Source organism: Neltuma alba, unplaced genomic scaffold, assembly GCF_004799145.2.
Source record: "Neltuma alba isolate B1F8T4 unplaced genomic scaffold, ASM479914v2 tig00012843_pilon, whole genome shotgun sequence".
NCBI lineage: Eukaryota > Viridiplantae > Streptophyta > Magnoliopsida > Fabales > Fabaceae > Neltuma > Neltuma alba.
The window spans coordinates 246,332-272,217 of record NW_021637231.1 but is presented as its reverse complement, the minus strand read 5'-3'; the positions used below and the strand labels follow the sequence as shown (position 1 = coordinate 272,217).

Here is a 25,886-nt window from a genome sequence, read left to right as displayed (position 1 = left end):
AATTGAACCCCCCACTCCCTTTTAGAATAAACCGAAGGTAGAGATAAGAGTGTGGAAGATTCCCATGTTATGAATACCAAGCAGACAAAATTTGAACAGCAAATTCGCGAAAGATGCTTTTGGAATAGAAAGGGAAAGATGTGAGTCTTGAAAGAGACGGCAGAAGCAGAACAATCTAGGTTCGGGCATTAAGCCAATGGATCATGTGTGATCTTGGCCATCATAACTGTACACTGAAATAAATATAGAAGGAATGGATATTTATAAAATGAATTAAACGAATATGTTTTCCATTCAAATTACCAGACTTACATCATAAAAGAATAATTATTGCCCTCACTAAAGCTAAGTTCAACAGATTTTACAACATAATCATCTACGAAACTTGAGCAACTACATGCTTGAGCGATGACTTATTACCGAAATTCTACCACATACCAAAAGGAACAAAACTAAAACAACCGAAGTCAATGATGCTTATAAGAATTCATGGGCACTGCACGACAGATGTTTTCGGTTCAAAATAAATATGGAAGGGGCATCTACAGTACAATCAAAGACTTCAAGCAACAACTTGTCCAAAGAGCTGCTTGCGGATCTGCAATACAGAAAAGAAATCTTCATCAGGACTCCGTCACAGTAGACAAGGTTAACTAATTCAGCTGATACATACAAGTGTTATTAAATGCTTCAAGACTCTCCCCATCAACTAAATTAAATTACAGAACATACTTTCCAAAGGAGAGAATTTCCTAAAAGACATTATTTCTTGAATACATGATACTCAAAAATGCAATCAATTCTGATTCATGAACATAAAATGACAACAGCATATAATAAACGTGCCAAAGGAAGTCAGACAGTAATGGCATCTCTCTTTAGATGGAAGAGACCATGAGAGAGTGCAAGCCAACAACTGGCGGAAAGGTCAGAGAAAGAAACTAAGTGTCACCCATTTAAGCCAGTCCCGAGTCAGAAGATATTTGGAGTTGATTATAAACCTAGTCAAATAGAATGCTTAAATTGGGCATATTGATGAGAGGCGCACAGCATTCCTCAAGGGGAAAAGTCACATCCTGACGTACCAACATGAATTATGGATGCTATAATCATTTTTGAAGACCAGATGCTACTTTACATTACTTTGTTTAAACTTTGAAAGAATGCTGTCCCTTTTCATTGTTTAAGACCAAACAATAATTCTAAAGTCCTCCCCACCCTTCATACATACCCACATTCAAGTTCGATGTCTCAATTAACCCTTGCAATCTTAATAACGCACCCATGGTAATTATTTCAACATCGGCATCCGCATCCAATAATAATTTGCTAGATTATTAATATCACAACAAACATGAGTTCTTGACACAAATTACCTTTCTCAAATGATTCAAATAACTAAAAAGCAATTGAAAATGTATCATCATCTTTGGCAAAGATGACATTCACTACTAATAATCGCCATACATAGCTAGTTTCCAGTAAAAAGTTGAAATAGATCTAAAGGTTAACATTTCATTGAAAAAAAATTACCTCTGGAAGCTTTTTACGGAACACCACATCCAGCCGAGCATCAAGGGTATTTTCAAACACAATCTTCCCGTCTCGAGAAGCCAACACTACACCTCCAGAACTGGCCATTGACAAATATAATCAGATCAATGTAGCTATAAAGGAAGATTACTCTAACAACTACAAACGCTAGAATCCAGGCGACTTTCAAATATTTTAAATCTGATGCTTTTCCTACATCCCCTGAATGAAACAAAGGATTACAACAAACAGGAAAGAAGATATTACACAGAAGAATCAACCCCGGATTGACAATTCTAGAGAAACAGCTGTATAGCTCACCACCCCGATAAAAGACAATGGAAGTCCCGCACAGAGGATAGTTTACTTTATGTGCAAAACAGAATTGAATCTTAAAAAATAAATTGGGATTCAACTTTAACATTACCAGTAGGGTTCATGAGTATTATGATGGCTAGGCGCAGGAGGAAGATAGACTTGCTTGTCAACAATTATCTCTGGTGGGTGAACACTTGCTTTATCAGCATACTCCTGTGCAGCAGAATTCAGCACATGCTCCACCAAATGCAGGTCTTCTTTCCGACATCGCAAAAGGACAGAAGGCTCTTTCAGTCTTAGTAAACTCTGCCACAGGCAGCATTTCCTTTAAAATCCAAGCCCACATACTTACAGACGGTAAATTGTCCGTGAAAATAACATCAGAACTTGGTATGGCATGATTTTCAAAGACATGGGCACAGCGTTGTCACAAAGTAAAGCAAAAAATAGTCTCATGATCACGCACTTGTATCTTGACACAAATACATATAATAAATGACCACAATATTATAATAATGACGACATCAAAAATTAACGTGATGGTCAAGATATGAAAGTCTACAATTTTCACCTGAACAATGAGATCTTTCAGAAGCTGTCTGTACACATGGTGATTGTGGTGATGACTCACACTCAAGAGGTCCTTCGCTGCAGCTTCCTTCATGGAATTAACCACATCATCTTGCGCTTGAAGAACCTTTATGCGCGAAGCATTTAGCTGCATAGAGTACTCACTGCAATCAAAAAAATTGTCCCATGCATCAATTAACCTCAATCAACACCCTTTCTGCTATTTAGAAATAAGGATAAGGATAGAATCTCAAGGTGGTCTTAATGATGAAAAATCAAAGTTCTTTCGAGGCCCGGAGCTCTTCAGAGCAATACCCTGAATTTAAATTAATTACACCCAGATGCCAACAGTTCAAAATTAATTGAATCTCGAAATAAAACACACATAACAACAAAATCAAAACCAACTGAGGAAATTGTTATCTTGCCGATTCTGTCCCGGTCCATATGGATCAAACATTAATCAATAAGAGCTTGCTTAAACAAATGTCAACGGAAGAAGTACGGATGGAAAATTTCGGATTCAAGAATAAAGAGGGAAATAGAAAAAACCCAAAGTATGCTAAGGTAGAAAGCAAGTTACATCTTTTTCCGAATTTCAACTTGCTTCTGTTTGCGCTCGTATTCTTGTCTGATCTTCTTTTTCTCAGCTTCAACCAACTGTAACTTCTCGATGTTGAATTCCTACACAGACACGGAACAACTCTTCAGCATCGAACCAATGGCGATAACAAGCGGGAAACGTACGACAAACTCTAGATTCACAATGAGTAAACTGCACATAAAACAATAATTGGCAGTTCAAAGGAGTAAACAAAAAGATCGAAGTCCTCAAAAGAAGAAAGCAAATAGAACAGAGTGGTACTTCTTCAGCAGACACGGCGATCTCGTTGGCTTTCTCCTCAGCTTCCTGGCGGATAAACCTCACCATCTGCTGGATTTGCTTGGAGACATCTGCGTCGTTCATTTTATCAGAGCCTGTGAGAGTCGACTCGGAGAGGATCGGGATTGTAGTATTACAGCGGAGACGCGACGCCCTTCCTCTTCTCCGATCGCAAATCAGAGAAATTATTTGCAAACGACAATTCCTGTAGGGCCTTTATTTATCAACCGCGCATCAACTGCTGGCGATATACGGTTTTATCATTTCACTCTGAGACTGAAATTAATTGCTATTTTTTTTTTTCATGTGATGCCTTGAGCGGCGGCGAGGCGAGCAACAGGAATTTTTCAAGCAGTAATAATAATTTTTAATTTAATTTGTAGCATTAGAAAAATCAGGGGTTTTATATTTAGGACCGGAGGAGTATTAAGAAGTGGGGGTATTACTAACATTAGGGGTGTTTGGGTAACAACAAAATCATAGTTTCAGAAGTGTTTTTACGATATACGAAATAAATATGTAAAGGAGTTTATCTTGATTTGCAGAAAAATGTTTCTGAGAAGTAAATATGGGGTTATCTAAACATTCGCTTAGCAATTGATAATGGATATCTTTCTAACAATTTAATATTAAAAAATTATTTATATTAAATAGGTATTATTTTTTCTAAAATATCTTTACTATTTAAGTGTATTTAGCTATAACTACCATTATTATAAGGATTACTTAAAAAAATAAATAAATATGAGAGATAAAATAAAGTAAGATCTTATATTTAAAACCAAAATAAAAATTAAACGAGTTTTTATATTAATAATCAACTTCCTGCGGTTCTTTTAACATGCAAATTGCACATTTGCGATGGTGTTAAGAAGTTTTAGAAGTTCCGGTCAAAAAAAAAAAAAAAGAAGTTTTAGAAGTCAATTGGGATTAAGGGTGTGTTTGGCAAGCACCCCAAACCATGGTTTTGGGATCCAAACCATGGTTTGGGAAAAATGTTAGCCAAACACCCTTAAAAAAATCAAAACCATGGTTTGGGTTCAAAACCATGGTTTTGACTCCAAAACCATGGTTTTGAGAAAAGAAGAAATTTTTTATTTTTGGAGGAAAAAGGGGAGAGTGTGAGAGTCTATAGGATATGTATCTTGTTGTTTTTTTTATAAACATATTTTTTATAAATATATTATCTTATATCTTATAAATATATATACATATTAATTATTTATTAATTATATTATCTTATATATTATTAATATATGTTAATAAAAAATATATTATTAACAATTTTATTCCTTCAAATTAAATATATCATAAAATATATTTTTTCTATAATTATCATATTAATTTATGTCTATATATAAAAAGTACTTCCAATAACAACTATCCAAACACTCACACTTCTCAAAATCACTTTTTCACAAAATCTATTCTTCCCAAAATCTATTTTTTTCAGAATCTATTCTCCAAAAGCTATTCTCCAAATCATGGTTTGGTTTCATCCAAACACACCCTAAAAAAAAATAGTTGGATAAAAATTGAATGTTTGACATGACATTGACAACAACTGAATGTATGTTCAAAAGCTAATTTATAGCTGAATATTTTTAGCTTTGGGTTTTTGATTTTTTTTTAGTTGAACTTTGTGAAAATAACTTTTCAATAAATCATAAATTCACTCATCTAAATAGGTTAAAACCAGCTTATAATAAACTGCTATTCAAATATAAATTATATTACAAAATCATTTTTATCAACATGAACCAAAATAAGCTTGAATTTTATATCTTACGGTTTGTTTAGAATTATTTATAATAAATTTTTCAATTATAATTTACGGAATACGAAATAAATATGTAAAGAGAAGTTTTGCTTCAAATTACATGAAATTACTTATATTCTTATAAGTACTTAAAATAAGAAGAGCCCCTAGTATAATCTTGCAATAAAAGAAACAACTTCTCATCATACATGCAGCCCACGCCACACTTTCCTTACCGCTAAACAATCTCTTACACTATTTTTAGACCTTAATATAAGATATAGTTAACTAATTTGAGTAAATTAAAAAAATTTATTAAGTTAGTTATTTATAATAAATATGTGTTATCTTCTTTAAAATATCTTTGCTAATCATGTGTATTAGCTAAAATTATTTTTTGATAGAACTTTTAACATGTGTAATTACTACAAATAGTACTTCTCTGGTCATATTTATAGGACGGAGAGAGAAGATTTTTTGGTCCTATTTGTGAGGCACTTTATTAAATTTTTACCATGAATGTACTACTCTTCCGGTTCTTAATATAAGACCTATTTAATTAATTTGATTAGATTAAAAAAGTTAAGTTAGTTAATTATAAGACATGTGACACGTTTTTCCTAAAATACCATAATCATCTTTCTTAATATCCTTCTTCCTCTTCTATTTGATTATGGTTGAGAGAGTATCCATAGAGATAGTTTAGAGAAAATTGGTAAATATGAGAAATGGATCTTATATTTGGAACAAAAACCAATTCAACAATTGAGTCTTATATTAAAGACCGGAGGAGTATATTGTCTTTCATTTATTATAGTATAGATAATTATGTTTTTTGAAGCGTATATATATTAAATAGGGATAAAGTTGGAAAGTTATTATATTTTAACAAAGAATTAATACAATTTAAGGTTTTTCTTGATCTGTGTTAAATATATTGAAAGTGCCTTATAAATAGGACCAGAAGAATACTTTAGAAAAAAAAGATGGATAAATATAAAAAATAAAGTGAATTAGAATATTATCTTTAATAACAAATTAAATGTCAATGGTAGTTATTGTATTGATCACCAAAGGGAGTACACGGTTAGTGTTTTGCCTCTTTCTACAGATTTCAGATAACACTGTTCATCTTCTATTTACATTTGCGTGTGGTTTTTTGTTTTCGGTAAACCATTCATCTTATATTTTCCAGTAACTAGAATTTAGCCATTGCTCCCACAAATCACATGACTTCACCTTTAAACTCTATGCGAGCTTAATCTAACACACTTTATTCATGGCCTTCATATTCAAAATCCCCAAACCTTCATTTTAGGCTTATGCGTTTGCTTCCATTTCAAATGTGCTTTCCTTTGCCCGTCTTCACCATCACGGGATACAGAAAAAGGTTGCTCCAATGACAGATTCTGTAAGAGTCAATCAAACAGCTGCTTTCCAACCTAAAAGCCTTGCCTTCACCTTCTCCGGTGGGATATTGAATACCCAAACACTCACCTAAACAAACAAACAAAACAAACAACAAGCCTTATCTCACTAGGTGGGGTCGGCTATATGAATCACACGACGCCATCGTGCTCTATCAAAACACTCGCCTAAATTCTCCCATTTTGAAACCTCCATCTTCATAATCTATTCCATGAACTCCGTATTCATACTTCTTGACTACATTATGGAGGCTTTTAGCATTTACTTCTGTCTACGTATGTTACAAAACTCACCTAGCCACTTTATTGTTGTATGTTAATATCCTAAGTCCAAACAATACCACATCATCTACTAAAGTGTGGGTGTGAAACTTCCCTTCCCTTTCTGAATGGTAAAAAAAAAAAATCCTTTCCCTTGCCAACTATTGTCTTCCGCTTTCCGTTCTTCTTGCACCCCTGATAATATGGCCAAATTTTTTTCATGCCAGTACCAACACACTACCTTTTAATTCCGTGCTAAATATCCAGCTAGAAAAAAATTTTATCTTGGTCCTAAAAATAAAATATCAATTTATTTTATCTTTTAAATTTATAATTTTTTTTCTATCAAAGTTTCTCTATTAATTGTACATAATAAAAGAGTTACCATCTATGATAGTTACAATGCATACTATTAGAAAAGGGTATTATAGAGAAACGCATTTATTATAAGCAACTCATTTAGTTAGTTTTTTTAATATTTGCTAATTAATTATCCCACACTTATACTCCTCCGGTTTTTAATATAGGATATATTTAACTAATTTGATTAGATCAAGGAAGTTAGGTAAGTTAGTTAATTATAAAAAATATAATATGTTTTTCCTAAAACACTATAATTATCTTTTTTAATATCGACCTCTTTCTTCTACTTAATTATGGTTGAGGAGTATCCATGAAGCAATTCAAAAAAAATTGATAAATGTAAGAAATAAGTCTTATATTTCGGATCAAAATTGAATCAACAATTAGGATATGAGGAGTATTAAAAATTAGGGCTAGTATAAATTTATAAAGCCCCAGATGTGTATACTTCCATTACTAAAAAATAATCATCATTAATTTCGAGACATGAACAACCACTACACGCGTACACGCGCATTTTGGTCACACACATGCACACAGAAAACCGATTTTTCAAGGCATTTTATAGAACGAAAAATTCTGGTCATATTAGTAGGCTTGCAACTAGTTAAACGTCATATTGATTAGCTCAATGGGCGGCTTCATGTGATATAATAGCTAGTTAATTAATTAAGGTGGATTAAAAAAATTTGTTAAGTTAGTTATTTGTAATAATTAAGTATATATTTTTTAGAATATTATTGCTAATCATATGTGTTGGTTAAAAGTATCATTAGATAGAACTTTTAACATGTACAACTACTACAAGGATTATTTTAAAAAAATGAATAAATATGATAGACAAAGTAGATTAAGGTCTTTTATTTAATTAACTTTATATTTAAGGATGTGAGGTAGTACTCCTCTGATCCTTAATACTCCTCCGGTCCTTAATATAGGACCCATTTAACTAATTGATTAGATTAAGGAAGTTAGGTAAGTTAGTTAATTATAAAAATTGTGACATGTTTTTCCTAAAATACCATAATCATCTTTCTTAATACTCCTCTCTATCTTCTACTTGATTATAGTTGATAGAGTATCCATAGGGGTAATTTAGAGAAAATTGATAATATGATAAATGGGTCTTATATTTAGGACCAAAATCACTCAACAATTGGGTCCTATATTAAGGACCGGAGAAGTATAAGAGCTATTTAATTAATTTGATTAGATTAAGAAAGTTAGGTAAGTTAGTTAATTATAAGAAATGTGACATGTTTTTTTTTTCTAAAATACCATAATCATCTTTCTTAATACCTCCTTTTCTTCTTCTACTTGATTATGGTCGAGGGAATATCCACAGGGGTAATTTAGAAAAATTTGATAAATATGAAAAATAGTTCTTATATTTAGGACTAAAACTAACTCAATAATTAGATCTTATATTAAGGATCAGAAGAATACCTAATTATAATTATAAGAAATGTTCTTAAAATGCTAAAAGTATCCGGGTTTTTTTAAACAAAATTAAATACTACCTCCGGTCCTAATTATAAGACCCAATTGACTAATTTGAGGAGATTAAAGAAAGAAGTTAAGTTAGTTATTTGTAATAAATATGTATTGTCTTTCTTAAAATATCCTTACTAATCAACTATATTGGCTAAGACTATCATTATTAGAAGGACTATCTTGAAAAAAAAAGTATAAATATGATAGATAAAATAGATTGATTTTTTATATTTAAAACTAAAATAAAAGTGAAACAGGATGTTATATTAATTACTGACCTAGGATTCTGCATTGATACAGGGATATTCTGGACAAAAAACTTACAAGAACCTTTTTTTCAGACTCGAGACTTGAGACTTGAGAGTCGCTCCACGGATGAATTAATTTGTAGTTGTTGTATTCTTTGATTCTTTCCCCCACAAGCACTTATTTACATTTTGCATAGGCTGATCGTTTCTGAAGCTTCTGTTGAAACCGATAAATCCTTTTGATTATCAAGTTGGTAATAACGTCTTCGGAGTTCACGTATCAAGGTCCAGAATTCCGTTTCTTCATCTGTCAGTTTCGGTTGCTTTTCTAGATCTGAGAAGTTGTAAAGTTGTAGCTGCAGAGGAACTTCGATGACGATTTTCTGACGCTTATTTTCGGACTTCATCTTGAAGAGCAAATGCCTAGCCGGCGATCTGGTTATTCTTTTGGATCTCAAATCTCCGCTTTGTTGCTCGCTATGATAGCCACCATGGCTACTATTTACGTGGCCGGCCGGTCCGTTTTTCTCTGATCATGATTCACACTTTCTCCATCATACGTCCTTTGAATGTTTAGTTTGGGCTGCTTTATAACATAACAAAATGATACATTTTGAAATGTACAGGCTATGGCAGGACGCGGAGAGCAGGGTGTATTTAATTCAAAAGCTTGATAAAGGAACTGGTCAGGTACAATGTCACTTAAATTAATCGCACTCTTGTCATGGGGTTCATATATGAGTATTTAGCTATGTGCCTTAGTGTGTGATTGCAAGCATGTTTTTAATTTTTAATCATCATCCATAGGAAAATCAATGAGGCAGTATACTTCATCCGATTTCAGGGTCATTCTGCCATATCCGTTCATGATACCCTTAAAGTTATAACCTGCAGGTAATTTTTGCTTGGAGCCAATGTCTCCATCCTCCCTTTATATTAAATTACCTCTGCAGTTATTACATAGTATGAATTTGGGTTGAAGTTTCACTATAGCAGAGATCGGCCTGAAGCCATTGGTTACACACTCACTATTTCTTATTTGTAGGGAACAACAGAAGACCTTATCCTCCCTTGAGATGGAACTAGCTGCAGCTAGACAGGAAGGCTTTGTTTCAAAGCACTTACTAGTAAATGATGGGACCGGGAGACAGTCAACAAAGAGGCTTCTCTCAGTCATAGGAATAATAACAACATTTGGCCGAAAGAAAAACAGAGATGCTATTCGTAAAGCGTGGATGCCAACAGGTAGCATATCCTTGTTTGTTTTCCCAGCAAGACTAATATATTGTAGCCTTTTAGGGTCATATTCATTCTTCAGTGCTACACCTGCTAATCCTATACTCAAGGAGGTTGCAGTGCAGGCTTAAATTTACTAGTTTTGTATCCAGTTATTGTAATAATATTGCTGAATTTGCATGCACCTTTTTTTTTCTGTCATTATTCATGGTTTTCTTCATCATTTATTAATCATAGCATTTTATCTAATGAAAGGATGATTGATCGGCCTGAGATTCATTGCCTCGTCACTATAAACAAGTCAGATGTAAACCATTTCAAGTAAGATATTTTGACAACCGGGTGTGAACACACATGGTATTAAAAGACATAACCTGGATGAGCCATTTGGCTTGTAACGAAAGACATGCTGAAAATTTTGGATCAGAGTTATTTAAACCTGAAAGTAATAGATAGACTCTCCATATATGTGAAGTATTGCTCTGTGAAAACCATGACAAGGGAAAGCTAAGAAAATGTCGCCTTTTCAGGCAGTCAAGGTCATTTTGTTCTAAATTGATGAAATGCCGTTTCATCAACTTGTTTCACTGCATATTTTATATGGATTCATGCAGAAATATACTTTACAAAAGTGCAATTGTTGGACTTGGAATAATTATAGTTAGCCTTGCCCAATTTGTTCTGTTGCATTATTAAGTTGCCAACATCATTAATCATGTGATGTATTACGATATGAAGCATTGTTTGTTTGATTTTTTTTTTTTGTTTTTTTGGAACTGCAATGTGCAAATTCTATTGGGGTTTTTCATTTCTTGCACTGAGGATGGTTATTGGTTGGGACTCAGATTGTGGTAGATGTTAACTGACTGACATGGTGCATCTTAATTGCAGGTGCGAATATGAAAAAATTAGCCGACCAAAAGGGCATGGTTGTGCGATTTGTAATTGGAAGAAGGTCTGTTTTTTGGTTATTCAAATTCAAAATGATATGAAATGATTTTTTTTTTTTTTAAAAAAACTTGTTTGATTTAACTGACATTTGCCTTCCTAGCAGTGCAAACCGTGGGGACAGTTTGGACAAAGAAATAGAAATCGAGAACAGTCAGACCAATGACTTCATCATTCTGGTATGTTGAGTGTTTTCAATTTCATGTGAACAACATTTGGTGTGCAGTAGATATAACAAATTTTCCCGTGTGACTAAGTGGAGTTTAGTTGATTGTGCATTCCTGATACATGCATAGTATATACTTCACATTGTAAGGGAATCATTTTTTCATAACGAATGCCCAATTACTGGCTTTTAACTTATGTATGTAAATTCACCTTTTTAATGTTTGTTTTGGTTGATATCCTAAAAGAGCAAATACCACCAGCTCATTATTTAAAAATGTCAAATGTCTACTGAATTTGGTGTGGTTAAGAACCTTCAATTGATATTTAAGAATGTAAAATAGTATATGCGACCATGTCATTAGCTTTTGTTTTTTTTTTTGTTTTACCCAGGATAAACATGTGGAGGCACCAGAGGAGCGCTCAAAAAAGATAAAATCCTTCTTCATTCATGCAGTCGACAACTGGGATGCTGAATTTTATGTCAAGGTCAATGATGATGTCTTTGTCAATCTTGGTATGTGGTCTATTCTTTGTAGTCAGTTTTATTTCTGAATGCAAGAAATTCTGTGTTTTTGAGTTGCTAGAAAATATATTTGATTAGCCCTATAACTTTTTTCTTGGACAAGATTAGCCATGTAACTTTAAGAGGCCTCGATATAATTTATTCCGGCATGAAATATAAATGAAATTATTGGCACTGCATATTTGCTGATTAGCCAAAGTCTGCGACATTACTTCCACGCCCTCTTCCCACCCAAAGAAAAGAAAAAAAAAATTGAACTCCCTTAACATAGTCTAAAACCCAGAAGTTCTTGATCTTTAATCTTAACATTTTCAATGATGCACATGCACTTTGAGATGGACATTTTCCCCTCAGGGATTGTTATAATTGTTTTGAAGTCTAGAAAATGAAAACAATATGAAAATACCCTCATATTGAGGTATTTAGGGACACAGATTGTTATTTATTATTATTTGATAAAATATTGTTGAATTTAATGGGACTTGACGCTCATTGATCTGTGATTCTCTGCTGCGATATGAATCTATGACACAACCTTCTTTACAGATGCCCTTGGAGCAGTGTTAACTTCTCATTTAGATAAGCCCCGTGTTTATGTTGGTTGTATGAAATCGGGCGAAGTGTTTTCTGAGCCGTAAGTCTAATCAAAATGTTCTAGTGGATAAGATTAATTTATTATGATACTAAAAGATTCTTCTTTGTTCTGATATTTGAAATATATAGGACACATAAATGGTATGAACCAGATTGGTGGAAATTTGGCGATGGAAAATCGTGAGTACCATTACCTTCTTTAATTACTTTTTACTAATGATAGAGCATAGATAAAAAGCAATGATTTTCTTTTGCGGGTTGGGAACATCGCTCTATTAATCTACTCCCTTTTGCCCCTCTAAATTGAATGGGTTATTTGCTTTAGTGATTTCCCTGGATATAAATATGCTTTGTGTAACTCATGGAGATAATTCAGAAAATCATTTCATTTCAATAATAGCAATTGTGTCTTCCTCTCTTTCTCTCTCATTGCCAGACTTAGTATTACATTTCTGCGCTGAGTGTTGACAGTCATTTATGTGCTTTTTGGCCCTATCAATGCAGATACTTTCTACATGCTTCGGGTGAGATCTATGTTATATCAAAGTCATTGGCTCAGTTTATATCAACAAACAGGTATAGTCTTTTGCATATTTATTTTTCATTTGTGGTTGTGCTTGTGATGAATGTCATGCGATTGAATTGTTCTCTTTGTAGATATACTCTTCGTACATATGCACATGACGATGTAAGTGCCGGATCATGGTTTATTGGTCTTGATGTGAAGCACATAAATGAAAGGAAGTTTTGCTGCTCCTCATGGTCATCAGGTCTCATTCTCTCCCCACCGTTATCAGAAAGACAATTGTGTCAACCTCTCCCAATTTAAACCTTAACTGACTGTTAGTTCGAAGAATTATCAGTAATGAAAATTAGTAACGTTTTATGCCTAGGTTGATTGACTGAAGTCATTCCTCTCTTTCTGTTAGTTTCCTAAACATAAAGGTTCAAACGAGTTAAATTAAACCTTTCAAACCATGTGACGTACATAACTCATTTCTCAGATGAAGCCAATAACCTTAAGATTTTGGTCTATTGGCCTAGTTTAGATAGAAGACTAAATTGATTTCTTAGATCAATTTTCCTAAGGAATCGTAGCACATAAAGCTAGCATCTTTGAAATAAAAAATTACTTTGGCTTGCATGAAGGACCACCTTTTTATGGTGACTACAATTTATCTGTTTCAAACTTGTTGGAGTAGGTTTCCTTTCGAGATGATCATTTTATTTAGATAGAGGAGATTCAAAAGTTTAAAGCCTTTTTCAAATTACTAATAATGTTTCTTATGAGGTCTGAGACATTACCATCGTGAATTGTTTTCTGTTATTTAGGGGCTATATGCGCAACTGTATGACTTGTCAGTAAAGTACTAATGGCATACTGGGATTTATAGAGAAGTAGAGAACGGAAGGCCTTTGTCTTGCATCAAACCGTGTTTGCCAGAAGTTGAATATGCCGCTTGAAGGCGAGGCCGAAGAAACTGCTAATTAAAGACTCTTAAGTTGATGCTTCAAACTCACTCATCACCACTCCCCATTCAATCTCAAGATCTTGGTATAGTCCCCATTCGGTCTAGAGATCTTGGTATAGTTATTGACCCATTTCGTATAATTTTGTATTATGGATAGCTCTCTTACCACTTCTACACATTATTTTCCCATTATGGGATGACAGGAGAAACATCCTTCATAGAGAGACAAATGTGATCTGTTACTTGAATGAGCAAAGACATCTGTCTGCATAATTGTTTATTCAAGAAAACAAGGCCATTCATTTCCGCTGGGGGGCCAAATATTGTTGAACTCAGCTCAATAGAGACCGGTATAATTACTGTGCCCATTCTTCGATGTCCAGGCCGAGAAGAATGGGTCGCTGCTACACGACCTTATCTCATCTTGAATAACCCAGGGAAATAAAATTATAGAGAAAAAAAGGGGGGGGTATTTTCATTTGTTTTCATTATTTTATAAAAATAATAGAAACTCACCAAATCATGCTGATAACATCTCTGAAAAAAAAATTAAGTGGTTGTACGTATTTGAGAAGATTGTAACCTTCATGGCCATAACTCAACTACACGTAAGATTCTACTTTCATGACCACTAGTTTTTTTTTAGTGGCAATCAATCAATCGTTCATCTTTGTCGTTCGCATGAGCTGGTCTAAAAATCATGGCATCAATTGGGCAAACATCTAAAAACTGCCAAGAGGAAATTTCGGTGCACGGTTGGTTAGCGGGACCGACCTCGTGCAATCAAAGGTTGATTTTCCGTTTTTGTAAAGTCCGATTAAAATTAAAAGGCCAAAAAGAATTTTGATTAAAATTACATTTAATGCATGTTGACCAAGCGAGGGGCACCGACTATTCCAAATTACGTTTTTGAAGGGCCAGGGCCGGAGCCGGATCCGGAGCCGGGGCTTAGCCGGTCTTGATTGGTGTGGCATGTGGGTGACCAGCTGAATCTTTGAATTCTGTTTGGTCTTCCAGAGTCTACTGAAGGGGCAAACGACAATTTCGCGCGTAACTGGGTCGTTAATTCCGGTATTCTGCCTCTTGTGTCCATATTTAGAACCTAGAGGACTCGTTGAAAGCTGAAACCCCGAAATCCAAACCCTTCTTCGGCTTCACATATCCTTCCTTCCTACCCTCGAATATGTGATTCTGCTTGAAAACTATCCACTCCGCCACATGGGCGCACCAAAAATACTGGTCACCATTCTTCTATCCGTGAGTCAAATTTTAATTTGTGCTTCGTCCCCATTTAGTAACTGTGAGAAATGGGGTTTGGCCGATGTCTAGTAATTGGCTTTATTTTATAAGTTACCAACTCCAAAAAAAAAATCTTCCTGTGTCTGTATTTGACCACTGTTCGTTAGGAGGAGGCTCTATTATCTGAAAAGTCATCGGATATTAATGTTGAAGAGAAGATCAAGGTAGTTGGTATTTGTTGGGCTTTTAGTTTCGTATTTCACGAGAAAACTTGGTAGGTCACAAGAAAAGGTCACACGGGAAGCTCACGAGTTTTCACCCGCTTCACCGTCACGGCTGAAGTCAGTTTCTCTTCAAAGTTCCATTGTTCTTTTTAGCTTCTGGGAATCCAATTTTAATGTACTTAGAGGTTGAGAGACACAGATCATATATCTTGTTTGTTGAATTGATATCGTGGAGACGACATGAGTCATTCTGGAGCAGAAAGGGAAGGCAGAGCTGGAGTTGAAGTTACCAAGGACAAGAATGGAGTAGACCAGGTTGTTCTTCGGAACAATCGAGGAGCTTCAGCAAGGGTTAGATCCTCTACTCACAAAGAGTTTACAACATTAGGAAATGCAAAGCCTGTAGGCCAAGTGGCTAACTCACATATCGTGATTAAATTATTCAGGTTAGTTTGCACGGAGGGCAGGTACTTTCATGGAAAACTGAACGTGGTGAAGAATTACTCTTCACTAGCAGTAAGGTAAATACTAAATTACCATATGGAGTCTTCCAAATCAATTTTGTTTTTATCTCACCTACCTTAGAAACTTGATGGCGTTACTTTCCCGTTAGGCTATCTTTAGTCCTCCGAAAGCAGTGCGAGGAGGAATTCCAATATGTTTTCCACAGGTATGGTTCTGAATTCGTTAGATGAGAATCTTATAATACTGAATGGCATGTATATATACCAAGTGTGGTTCGGCTCATGTTTTGCAGTTTGGAAACCGAGGAACACTAGAGCAACATGGATTTGCAAGGAACAAGATGTGGGTCATTGATGACAATTCTCCACCAATTCCTAGTACCGATTCCAATGGCAAATCCTATATTGACTTGCTACTCAAACCATCTGAAGAAGATCTTAAGATATGGCCACATAGGTACGCCTAAATCGCCATCTTTTCAACGTATAAGTTTGGATCAGAATTTATAACTGAGGGATTTGGAAGGAAATGACCATAAACCGGTCTTTTGATGGATCATTAAGTTCCTGTTTTTTCTCTCCCAAAATGGATGTAAGATTGCATCCAGAAACAAGCAGTTGCCTTGACCGCAAAAGAATTCCAACAGCATGTTGGAATAGTTCAACTCCTAACATGCTCAGCCTGGCTACTTCAAACAATCATTCAATTTAGGAAACTCTGTCATGTTCTTCGGATCATAACTAGTCCTTCGCCATCCATTTCCTCAAGACATTCACATATTTCATGTCATTGGAAAGTTACATTTGAGATGCTGATATGGACTATATTTTGCAGCTTTGAGTTTCGGCTTAGGGTGTGTTTGGCAGCAGATGGCTATCTAACTGTGATTTCTCGCATCAGGAACGTGAACAGCAAGCCTTTCAGTTTCTCCTTTGCGTATCACACGTACTTCTCTATCTCTGATATCAGGTCCGCATCACGCAGTCCCTCTACTTTTCTTTAGACAATATTTCGTGCAAATAATAATAAACAAAATCACTCAAATCACCTTCAGACGTAGTAATCCATAAACATGGACATAAACATACCGTTTACTGATTATTGACAGTGAAGTGAGGGTAGAAGGGTTGGAGACTCTTGATTATCTCGACAACCTACGCAATAAAGATCGCTTCACAGAACAAGGGGACGCTTTAACATTTGAATCTGAGGTGAAACAAGATGATGTTTTAGTTCAAGTTTTTCACAATAGTTTGCCAAGGCTGAAGATTTGTCTAGCTTACCAAGTTCCTAAGTCGCCCTTTTATTTTAGGTGGATCGTGTCTATCTGGATTCATCAAATGTTGTCGCTGTTCTAGATCACGAAAGGAAGAGAACATTTGTGATAAAAAAGGAAGGACTTCCAGACATTGGTAAGGTCTTTTGTTGCCAGCTAGCACTCACATCCTAAATCGAAATGGCAAATAGTTTACTTAGGTCTCTGTCATTTTCTGACTGCAACACCGCTGGAAAAAAAAAAATTAACCACATGAGATTTGATTTGACACAGTTGTTTGGAATCCATGGGAGAAAAAGTCAAAAACGATGATGGATCTTGGGGATGAAGAGTACAAGCATATGCTTTGTGTTGATGGTGCAGCAGTTGAGAAACCAATCACATTGAAGCCAGGTGAAGAATGGACTGGCCGCTTGGACCTTTCTGTTGTCCCCTCTACCTGATCCCCGTTAGCTGACTTTTAGATGCGCATGACTCTGAATGTAAACCACCCAGCATTCTTTTTAAAGAGCTGGTAACAGTCTATTTAAAATAATAATGTTTAAGTGATATAAATGTAAATAATAGGAGATGATCCCAGACATAGGGCAAATTGAAAATAAGTCTCCTGTAATTTTTTTTTCTTTTTTAAAAAAAAAAAGATAGATATGAGCTATTTACTTGATATGGAGCCCAAAATAAGATCAAGCATGCAAGTATGAGAATAGACATTGTAAGATGATCCGCACTTATCATAGCGGCTTCCTAGAGTTTATAAAATTTGTATTGGTATTGATGCATATTTCCACTCTTCAGTGAATTTGAAATACATAAGTGACGCACTTGAAGTGATTGTTGGATATGATTAATGAAACTGTGAGGTGAATTTCTCAGAATCTTCCCCTGGAAAAGGCTTTTCTTTAGAGCATAGTTTTCTGGGCTTTTGTTCACAGCCCTTTTTCTTGGGTATTTTAACTATTTAAGACAAAAGAAGAAATAAGAAAAAGGAATAACTTGAAACCCCCCCCCCCCCCGGGGAAAAAAAAAAACACGGAGAAAGGAATAACCACTTTAGATTGGGCTATTGAACTAGCTTCACTTTTGCTTGTGCTTTCTCTTTTGTTCAAGCCCCAACTCTGGTTTGAACTTCGAACTTCGAAGTTTGAACTACGGACCAGTCGGTATGAGATAGCCCTACCAGGCAGTTTGTATTGGATTAGGTTCTCCTCAGGAGAAGCCTTGCTTTAACTTGAAAATACGCCCGTTGGTAGCTCGAAAAAGACTGTCCAATTGAAAAGGAAAAAGACAAACAGAGGGAGACCGGTATGTAAGCACAAAAAAGCTTATTTGGCACGCAGTTGTTTTTTCCTCTATTTTTTCAATCAAAAAATTGTATTTACTACCATTACTCTCACCCTTCAATAAATTAAATCCAACCAAGCTTCGCCGGGCTTTTTTCTTCCAGTTTTGATGTTATCTTTGTTCTAATTAAACATAAATAATAAGCGACATGATATCATAGCCTTTTGAAAACTTTATCCTGAAAGCAGCTCTTAATGTGTATATTGTCATGCTTGTTAGTGATAGCCAAATTAGTGCTTCTTGCGGGGAAGTTAAATGGCCACCGCTCAAAGTGAAGTAAATCATGAAGCAAACTGAATCCACTCACAAAATCACGACACTATTTGGTATAGTCAAATTCAAAGGGACCCCATATAACCTCAAACCTCAAACACCCAATAAAACAAAAGATAGAGAACATCAAAACCGGACAACCAACTACTAATGGTATGTCAGTATGGTTTGTATTATTATCATGGTGACTTGTCCTGCTGGTGCTGTTCAACAAGCTTCCAAGAGAATGGCATAAAATCAAAGCATTCTCATCAGAATGCCACCAAGAAGCAATAAATGAAAGGTCCTTCAGACACCAAAGAAAATCACGGAGACAAACTAAGAACCATATGGACCAGTTGTAAAACGGGCGATTTCTACCGTACTACTACTGACACATATAGCTCCTTGGCAAAAGGTGAATCACATAGTAGAGGAGGCAGATTAAGTGTATTGATATGAATGAACAAAGTGCCAAAAACACAGTGAACCATATCAATCACCGCAAAATAATGAACTTTCAGTAGCTAGGGTCAAGTAAAGTTGAGACCTAATGTTACCTGAATGCAACCCCAGAAAAGTAATTGGCTGAATAGGGTAAGATTCGTCTTCAATTCAAGACCATGCGTTTTGGGTATTACAATTGAATGAAGAATTGATCTCTCACCAACTGCTTCTCCGGACATAAGTTAGTTTAGAATTAACGTGAGCTGATGGAGGAAAACGACTTATCAGTTATGCTATGAGCAAGGAGAGAACAAGGGAAGCTCAAACAAGGAAAGAAACATTTAACATCCAAGATCAAATTTTGGTAACTAGTAACTAGCCATAAACTCAAACCAACAGCCCAAGGCATGTCAAAAGACATTTCACATATGTAACGTTTGTAACTCCGATAACTTACATATTCTATAAATTGTCATAAAAACATCGCAAAAAGACAGGTTTCATTAGGTAACTGGAGGAGATAAGTATATTCATTATTGAAGTAGATAATGACCCTTTTCCCCGCCATTTATGCCAGGGGGTTTTATTATTTTATTATTGGGGGACACAGTCAAAGGAATGGGATATTATTTACAGGCCAATGAGATAACAGAGGACCCACATGGCAGAAGGCCATGCCGCCACGTCAATGATCCATATAAACCCTTTCTTTATACCTCGTTAAACACAGGTTTTCCGTTCCACGGGGCAGCGTTGATCTCTGAGTTACCCGTTAGGTGAGTGCTTTACTCACACAGTCACACTCACATCACTCTCACTCTCAGTCGCCTCCTTTGGATTCTCATTCTGGCTTTCGTCCGCCATGACCTCCAAAAATGGAGAAGTTGAAGAGCGTTGAAATTCTTTGTTTAGCTTCAATGGCGACTTTGGGTAGCTCTTTTATCTGTCGCTTTCCCTCGATCCCTCTTTGTGATTCAAAGTCTTCTTACAAGATGATGGCTTATTCTCCCTTTTTCAACGCTTTTCACTGTTTATTATGCATTGGATGCTTCTTTTAGCGAGCACTATTAGTTTTGTGAAATTATAACTCGTACGTTCTCTTCTCCTACCCATTCTCTATCTTCCGTCATTTTTGGTTAATAATACTTACTTAAACTAGTGATGCCTGTGAAATGGTGTCCTCCTGGAGGCAGAGGGGGTGGTCGCGGAACGGAGTGAGTGGTTTCTGTTTTGTTCTGAACTTCGTATTTCTTTATAATTTGAATTCTCGATCTTCGCCAGCTCCAAGAAAAAAGTTACTGTGGAATAATGAACGAAAAGGAACACCACATCTGGACGAACACACTGCTTTTTTAGATTAAATTATTTTGCTTTGACTTAAACGAAGCCTCGCTCACAGCTTGCAAGCTCGTTCTTTTATGCACAATTTTCTCAGTGTCCGCATCTACTTTCGTCGACAATCATCTTGGAACCAGATTTTCTTTTGCTCTCTTTCAGTTGCTTCTATCTATCACTTTTTTCTTTTTCCTTTCTCACATTTTAGTTTGCTAGGCGGGAAAAAAAAAAAGATAAGCAAATTCCCTTTTATTTTGTATTTATTCTAACGCAGTTGTGTTTCATTTTAGTCTGTCGAACAGACCAGCGAAGTAAACCAACCTATAGCAGAAACATCTCGTTCCTGCTGGAAGTAGTGCATTTTCGCCGAATGGCATTTCTACGCATTTTCTATTCCATTTGCCTACTGGATCTGGTTCTCCGGCAAGGAAATGCAGAGCCTCTTGAAGATAAGCGAGCTTTGCTTGATTTTGTGGACCAGTTCTCTCACTCTCGCCCTCTAAATTGGAACGAGAACACTTCTGTGTGTACTAATTGGACTGGAGTCACTTGTAACGAAGACAAGTCCCGAGTAATAGCCATTCGACTGCCGGGCATTGGATTTCATGGAGCAATTCCACCCAACACAATTAGCCGCCTCTCAGCGCTGCAAATCGTGAGCCTCAGATCCAATTTTCTCAGTGGGAGTTTCCCTTCTGATTTTTCTGAGTTAAAAAACTTGTCTGTACTGTACCTTCAATTTAATAACCTGTCGGGTTCTTTACCGGATTTCTCTGTCTGGAAGAATCTTACCATTATCAATTTGTCCAATAATCGTTTCAACGGCAGCATTCCTTTCTCAGTTTCTAATCTGACTGAGCTTGCTGGTTTGAATCTCGCAAACAACTTGCTTTCTGGTGAAATTCCTGATATCCAGTTGCCTAGATTGCAACAGCTAAATTTGTCCAACAACAAGTTGAACGGTAGTGTGCCTAACTCTCTCCAGAGGTTTCCTATGTCAGCATTCCTCGGTAATAACATATCTTTTGGAAATTATCGTCACCTTTCTCCTCTACTTCCTCCTTCTTCCAAACCATCTTCAAAATCCAAGAAACACGGAGCTCTCCGGGAAGCAGCACTTCTGGGAATTTCGATTGCTGTTGGTGTGCTTGCTCTTTTAGCATTTGGTTTTCTGATGTTTGTATGCTTCTCAAGAAGGAGGGACGAAGATGGGTTCTCTGGGAAGTTGCAGAAGGGAGGAATGTCTCCGGAGAAAGAAGTTTCGAGAAATCAAGATGCGAATAATAAACTTGTTTTCTTTGAGGGATGTAACTATGCCTTTGACTTGGAGGATTTATTAAGGGCTTCTGCTGAGGTACTGGGCAAAGGAACGTTTGGCACTGCATACAAGGCCATACTAGAGGATGCTTCCACAGTCGTCGTAAAAAGGCTGAAGGATGTAGCTGTTGGAAAGAAAGACTTTGAGCAACACATGGAGATTGTGGGAAGTCTTAAACATGATAATGTAGTTGAGCTGAAAGCATATTACTATTCCAAGGATGAGAAATTGATGGTATATGATTATTACAGCCAGGGGAGCCTATCTTCTTTACTGCATGGTATGTAGCTTAATTTTAGCCTAATTGCAATCATATACGCGCTTTCAAAGTCATTTATTGTCTGTTCTATCGTGCACTAGTTTATTATTCACAGTTGTTTGATAATCGCTGTATGACTATGGATGCAGAGAAAGAACACCATGAACTTCTCGATACACAGTAACCCTTGAGAAGGTTTTCACCGCAATACGTTTGTCAGTTATAATATTTGGGATAGATAATAGATTCTCTTCCTCTTTCTCACTGTTGGAAAAATTGTATTGTAAGTTAAAGATTGCGTATGAATCCTGGTATAATGTATATCTGTATAACATGTTTTGAATAAATAACTTGAGCTGTCTTAAACGCTTATTGCGACTCCTCTTTTCTTTTTCTCATTTAGTTTCATCCAATGACACCTTTTCCCTGTTTTATAAGTCAAAGTGTTCTCCTAATTATCTTGATTGGAATCATAATTCAGTTATGTTGATATTGTTTAGGCGGCATAAACTTAAACTTCAAATCATAGTTTTTCGCTCCCTTGTTTTTAGTTCAGGAACTGCTACAATCATTTACATTATAGACAATCCATAAGCTCTTAGTGCCTTAAAGAAGGGTACATCACCAATTGATTAGGAGCCAGCTCCAGGCCTTTATTCTGTTATTTTTGAAGAGACTTGAGCCTTAAGCATGACATGATATTACAAAAAGGAATGAAGCCCACGGCTTTGTGGTAATCAAGTCTGCCATTTCTGGTGTTACAAGGATCGTTCTGTCAAGTAGAAGTTTAACACCTCCATAATAAACATCTCAAAAGTCAAAACACACAGAACCTTTCATGTGTTACCCGAAGATATAAATTATGTTGAACTTTTATGGGCAGTGGTCAGCACGGAGCTGGCAAATGCCATGTGTGTTTGTGTGTGCATATTGCTCTTCTTTCTTTCTTTTTGGCTTTTTAATATTTTGTAAAGTCACTGTGTTATAAGTTTTGCTACTTCCTGAATTCTTCAGGTAAAAGAGGAGAGGATAGGGTGGCTTTAGACTGGGATAGTCGGCTTAAAATAGCAATAGGTGCTGCAAGAGGGATTGCTCGGATCCACGCAGAGAATGGTGGAAAGATGGTGCATGGAAACATCAAATCTTCAAATATTTTTGTCAACTCTAAGCAGTATGGTTGTGTGTCTGATCTTGGGTTGGCCATGATAATGAGCTCACTGGCCCTCCCCATCTCACGTGCTTCTGGCTATCGAGCGCCCGAAGTTACGGACACCAGAAAAGCAGCACAGCCTTCAGATATTTACAGTTTTGGAGTGGTGTTACTGGAGCTTCTGACTGGGAAATCCCCCATACTTACCACAGGCGGGGATGAGATTGTCCACTTGGTGAGGTGGGTCCATTCAGTAGTGCGAGAGGAGTGGACAGCTGAAGTGTTTGACCTGGAACTGATGAGATATCCAAATATAGAAGAAGAGATGGTGGAGATGTTGCAGATAGCCATGGCATGCGTGGCAAGGATGCCAGATCAGAGACCGAAGATTTCAGACGTTGTAAAGATGATAGAAAATGTGAGGCAACTTGATATGGAGAATCGTCCACGACCTGATGAGAGCCAAGCTGAAAGTGCAACACCACCGTCAGTGTTAGGTACCCAGCAGTCATCACAAATTCTTTGAACAGTGTTACGGCAACTTTCCTCCTAGGCTTTCCATTAAGAAATGAAACGAAGTTACTGCTTTTATTTGGCTTTGAGTGTATGGGAACTGAAACTCCGTGGTTGTGAACAAAAGCACGATTCTTTTTTGTTTTCGTTTTCCTCCTCCTCTTCCTTTTTATGTTTGATCTGTCCGAGTAGGCAGCGGAAGAAAACAACGTCTGGTAAGAGAAGAGGTTATCTTCCTTTTGAAACAAGAAAGATGAACCTCCTAATACTTGCTTGAGGCTTTAAAAATGCGCTCACTTAGACCATGGTCACTAGGGTACCTCTAGTTCCTAGGGTTGAATTGTTGCATGGTTCAACAAAAACGGTGGTAAGAAATAAAAGCAATGATTGTCCACCATCCTTGACTTTCGAGGAATGGGTCGGGGCACCAACGTTTGTCTCCACTCGAGTCGTATCAGTTGACAGTTGGTTGACCATTGCTCCCTCACTGTGCATACGAGACACTGAAGCAAGACGGCTAATACCCTGTTTTTTTTTATTAAAAAAAATGAAACCCATATGAGGTATTTCTGGACTATTTTATGAACGCAAATTATGAGATGAGTGTGCTCAGAAACTACATTTCAAATTTCATTATTCATTTGGTATCGAATTTTTAAAATTCTTATCGTTAGTCTACATTTAAACCTTCTTTATGTGATGCTAATGTGACTCTTCGTGGTCGCTTCCCCATCTCCGAAAATTTGTTAAAATCAGTGGAATTCGGTCCTACGGTCTCACTCACCACCTCCCATCCAATATTATAGGACACCAACTAATACAGCGGATGGCTTTTAGCATCTTCCGAGGCTGTAGTATGCCAGCAGTTATACTGCCAAGTTTTTGAGGCATATCCTTAAAGCAAGTTTGGATTATACTGCCAACTAGTAAACTTTATTGAACAGATGACAGCCTGACCTGTCAATTCAAAATTCTCATATCTCTTTTTTTCTCTTGTTATTTTGTATACATATGCTGTGTCGTGATAGTTTGTTTATAATTTACAAATAAAATCTTATAATTAAAATCTGAAGTAATATATCTTCCTATCTTCCTTTATTTCTTGTTTTTTATTTATTTGTCTTTGAATGCTTAAATCAACTAGTCTGGAGCTTTTCAGGCCAAAAAAAAGTAGTATGGAGTTTTGTGAGAAAAGATAGGAAAAAAATCCAAAAAATACTCAAGAAAATTATTGAAGGATACCTTTAACAATCTGACCAAAAATTTAATACTACTAACCGTTCTTAATATAAAAGTTAGTTAACTAATTTGAATAAATTAAAAAAATTAGTTAAGTTAGTTATTTGTAATAAATAAATGTTATCTTTCTTAAAATATCATTGATAATTAAGTATATTGGTTAGAACTATCATCATTATAAAGACTATCTTGGAAAATATAGATAAATATAAGAGACAAAGTAGATTGAGGGCTTATATTCATAATCAAAATAAAAGCAAAAAATAAGCTCTTATCTTAAATACCGGGTAATAGTTGATGAAGTAAAATGGTATCCATTGCTGTATTTGCGTTGGGGTTCATACATAGTGGCGTCCCTGAGTTGATATTTTTCTTATTTTTTGGTATAACAAATAACACAAAAAGATTGTAGCTCCCAAGTCCGAATGGGGTCCATCTTTTTCTGAAAGGTTCAGTTGTCCATAATCACTTCTTTTTAATTTCAAATATTAATATATTTTCCAGATAAAGGCTCGTTCCTAACGCATATTCTGATGACAGTGATTGAAATGATATTTTACTAAACCAACCACGATAAAGATATGAGGAGGAATCTCATCCCAAAAAACTATTCTTCTCAATTATAAATATAAAATTTATTTTTTATATTTATAAATTTTTTTAAATTATCTTATTGATATTGTCTCACTTATAATTAAATAGGAGAAAAAGAGAAAATATTAAAAAATATAATTATGATATTTTAAAAAAATATCATATTTTTATGATTAACTAATTTATTTAATTTTTTAATTTAACTAAATTAGTTAAATACTACCTCTGGTTCTTAATATAAAACCTTGTTTAATTTTTATTTTGATCCTAAATATAAGATCCTAATCTACTTCAGTATTTTGTCTCTCATATGTATCCATTTCTTCCAAAGTAGTCATTATAGTAGTTGGACATGTTAAATGTTCAATCAAATGATAGTTTTAATTAATATATGATTAATAAAGATATTTTAGAAAAGAGAATATTTAATTATTATG

The 25,886-nt window shown here is 35.6% G+C and overlaps 4 protein-coding genes across 7 annotated transcripts; 3 read left to right on the top strand and 1 right to left on the bottom strand.

Moving 5' to 3' along the window:
* Nucleotides 1-260: 260 nt before the first annotated feature.
* LOC114731745 (V-type proton ATPase subunit E) lies at nucleotides 261-3,497 on the bottom strand. Its single transcript, XM_028918992.1, has 6 exons — nucleotides 3,287-3,497; nucleotides 3,005-3,105; nucleotides 2,423-2,585; nucleotides 1,961-2,157; nucleotides 1,534-1,633; nucleotides 261-598 (listed from the first exon to the last, which is right to left on the bottom strand). The coding sequence occupies exons 1-6, from the start codon at nucleotides 3,386-3,388 to the stop codon at nucleotides 563-565; spliced, it is 699 nt and encodes a 232-aa protein (XP_028774825.1). The 5' UTR covers nucleotides 3,389-3,497; the 3' UTR covers nucleotides 261-562.
* A 5,539-nt stretch (nucleotides 3,498-9,036) lies between these two features.
* LOC114731702 (hydroxyproline O-galactosyltransferase HPGT1) lies at nucleotides 9,037-14,053 on the top strand. 2 transcript variants are annotated; one of them, XM_028918935.1, is made up of 12 exons: nucleotides 9,037-9,373; nucleotides 9,483-9,546; nucleotides 9,701-9,750; nucleotides 9,902-10,101; nucleotides 10,984-11,047; nucleotides 11,147-11,219; nucleotides 11,599-11,722; nucleotides 12,278-12,365; nucleotides 12,455-12,505; nucleotides 12,830-12,901; nucleotides 12,983-13,095; nucleotides 13,658-14,053. In XM_028918935.1, exons 1-12 carry the CDS (start codon nucleotides 9,276-9,278, stop codon nucleotides 13,678-13,680), a joined length of 1,020 nt encoding a protein of 339 aa, XP_028774768.1. In that variant the 5' UTR covers nucleotides 9,037-9,275; the 3' UTR covers nucleotides 13,681-14,053. The 2 variants fall into 2 exon arrangements, 1 of the variants encoding a protein (XP_028774768.1); XR_003738929.1 differs by lacking the exon at nucleotides 12,278-12,365.
* Nucleotides 14,054-14,747: 694 nt separating this feature from the next.
* Nucleotides 14,748-17,876, top strand: LOC114731703 (putative glucose-6-phosphate 1-epimerase). Its single transcript, XM_028918936.1, has 8 exons — nucleotides 14,748-15,611; nucleotides 15,707-15,781; nucleotides 15,874-15,930; nucleotides 16,018-16,181; nucleotides 16,560-16,694; nucleotides 16,834-16,936; nucleotides 17,038-17,137; nucleotides 17,275-17,876. Exons 1-8 carry the CDS (start codon nucleotides 15,501-15,503, stop codon nucleotides 17,442-17,444), a joined length of 915 nt encoding a protein of 304 aa, XP_028774769.1. The 5' UTR covers nucleotides 14,748-15,500; the 3' UTR covers nucleotides 17,445-17,876.
* Nucleotides 17,877-19,849: 1,973 nt separating this feature from the next.
* Nucleotides 19,850-23,769, top strand: LOC114731701 (probable inactive receptor kinase At4g23740). Of its 3 annotated transcripts, none has more exons than XM_028918931.1 (3): nucleotides 19,850-19,971; nucleotides 20,667-21,974; nucleotides 22,968-23,769. In XM_028918931.1, the coding sequence occupies exons 1-3, from the start codon at nucleotides 19,917-19,919 to the stop codon at nucleotides 23,627-23,629; spliced, it is 2,025 nt and encodes a 674-aa protein (XP_028774764.1). In that variant the 5' UTR covers nucleotides 19,850-19,916; the 3' UTR covers nucleotides 23,630-23,769. The 3 variants fall into 3 exon arrangements, with proteins under 3 accessions (XP_028774764.1, XP_028774765.1, XP_028774766.1); XM_028918932.1 differs by lacking the exon at nucleotides 19,850-19,971 and adding an exon at nucleotides 19,985-20,131; XM_028918933.1 differs by lacking the exon at nucleotides 19,850-19,971 and adding an exon at nucleotides 20,170-20,255.
* Nucleotides 23,770-25,886: the final 2,117 nt, after the last annotated feature.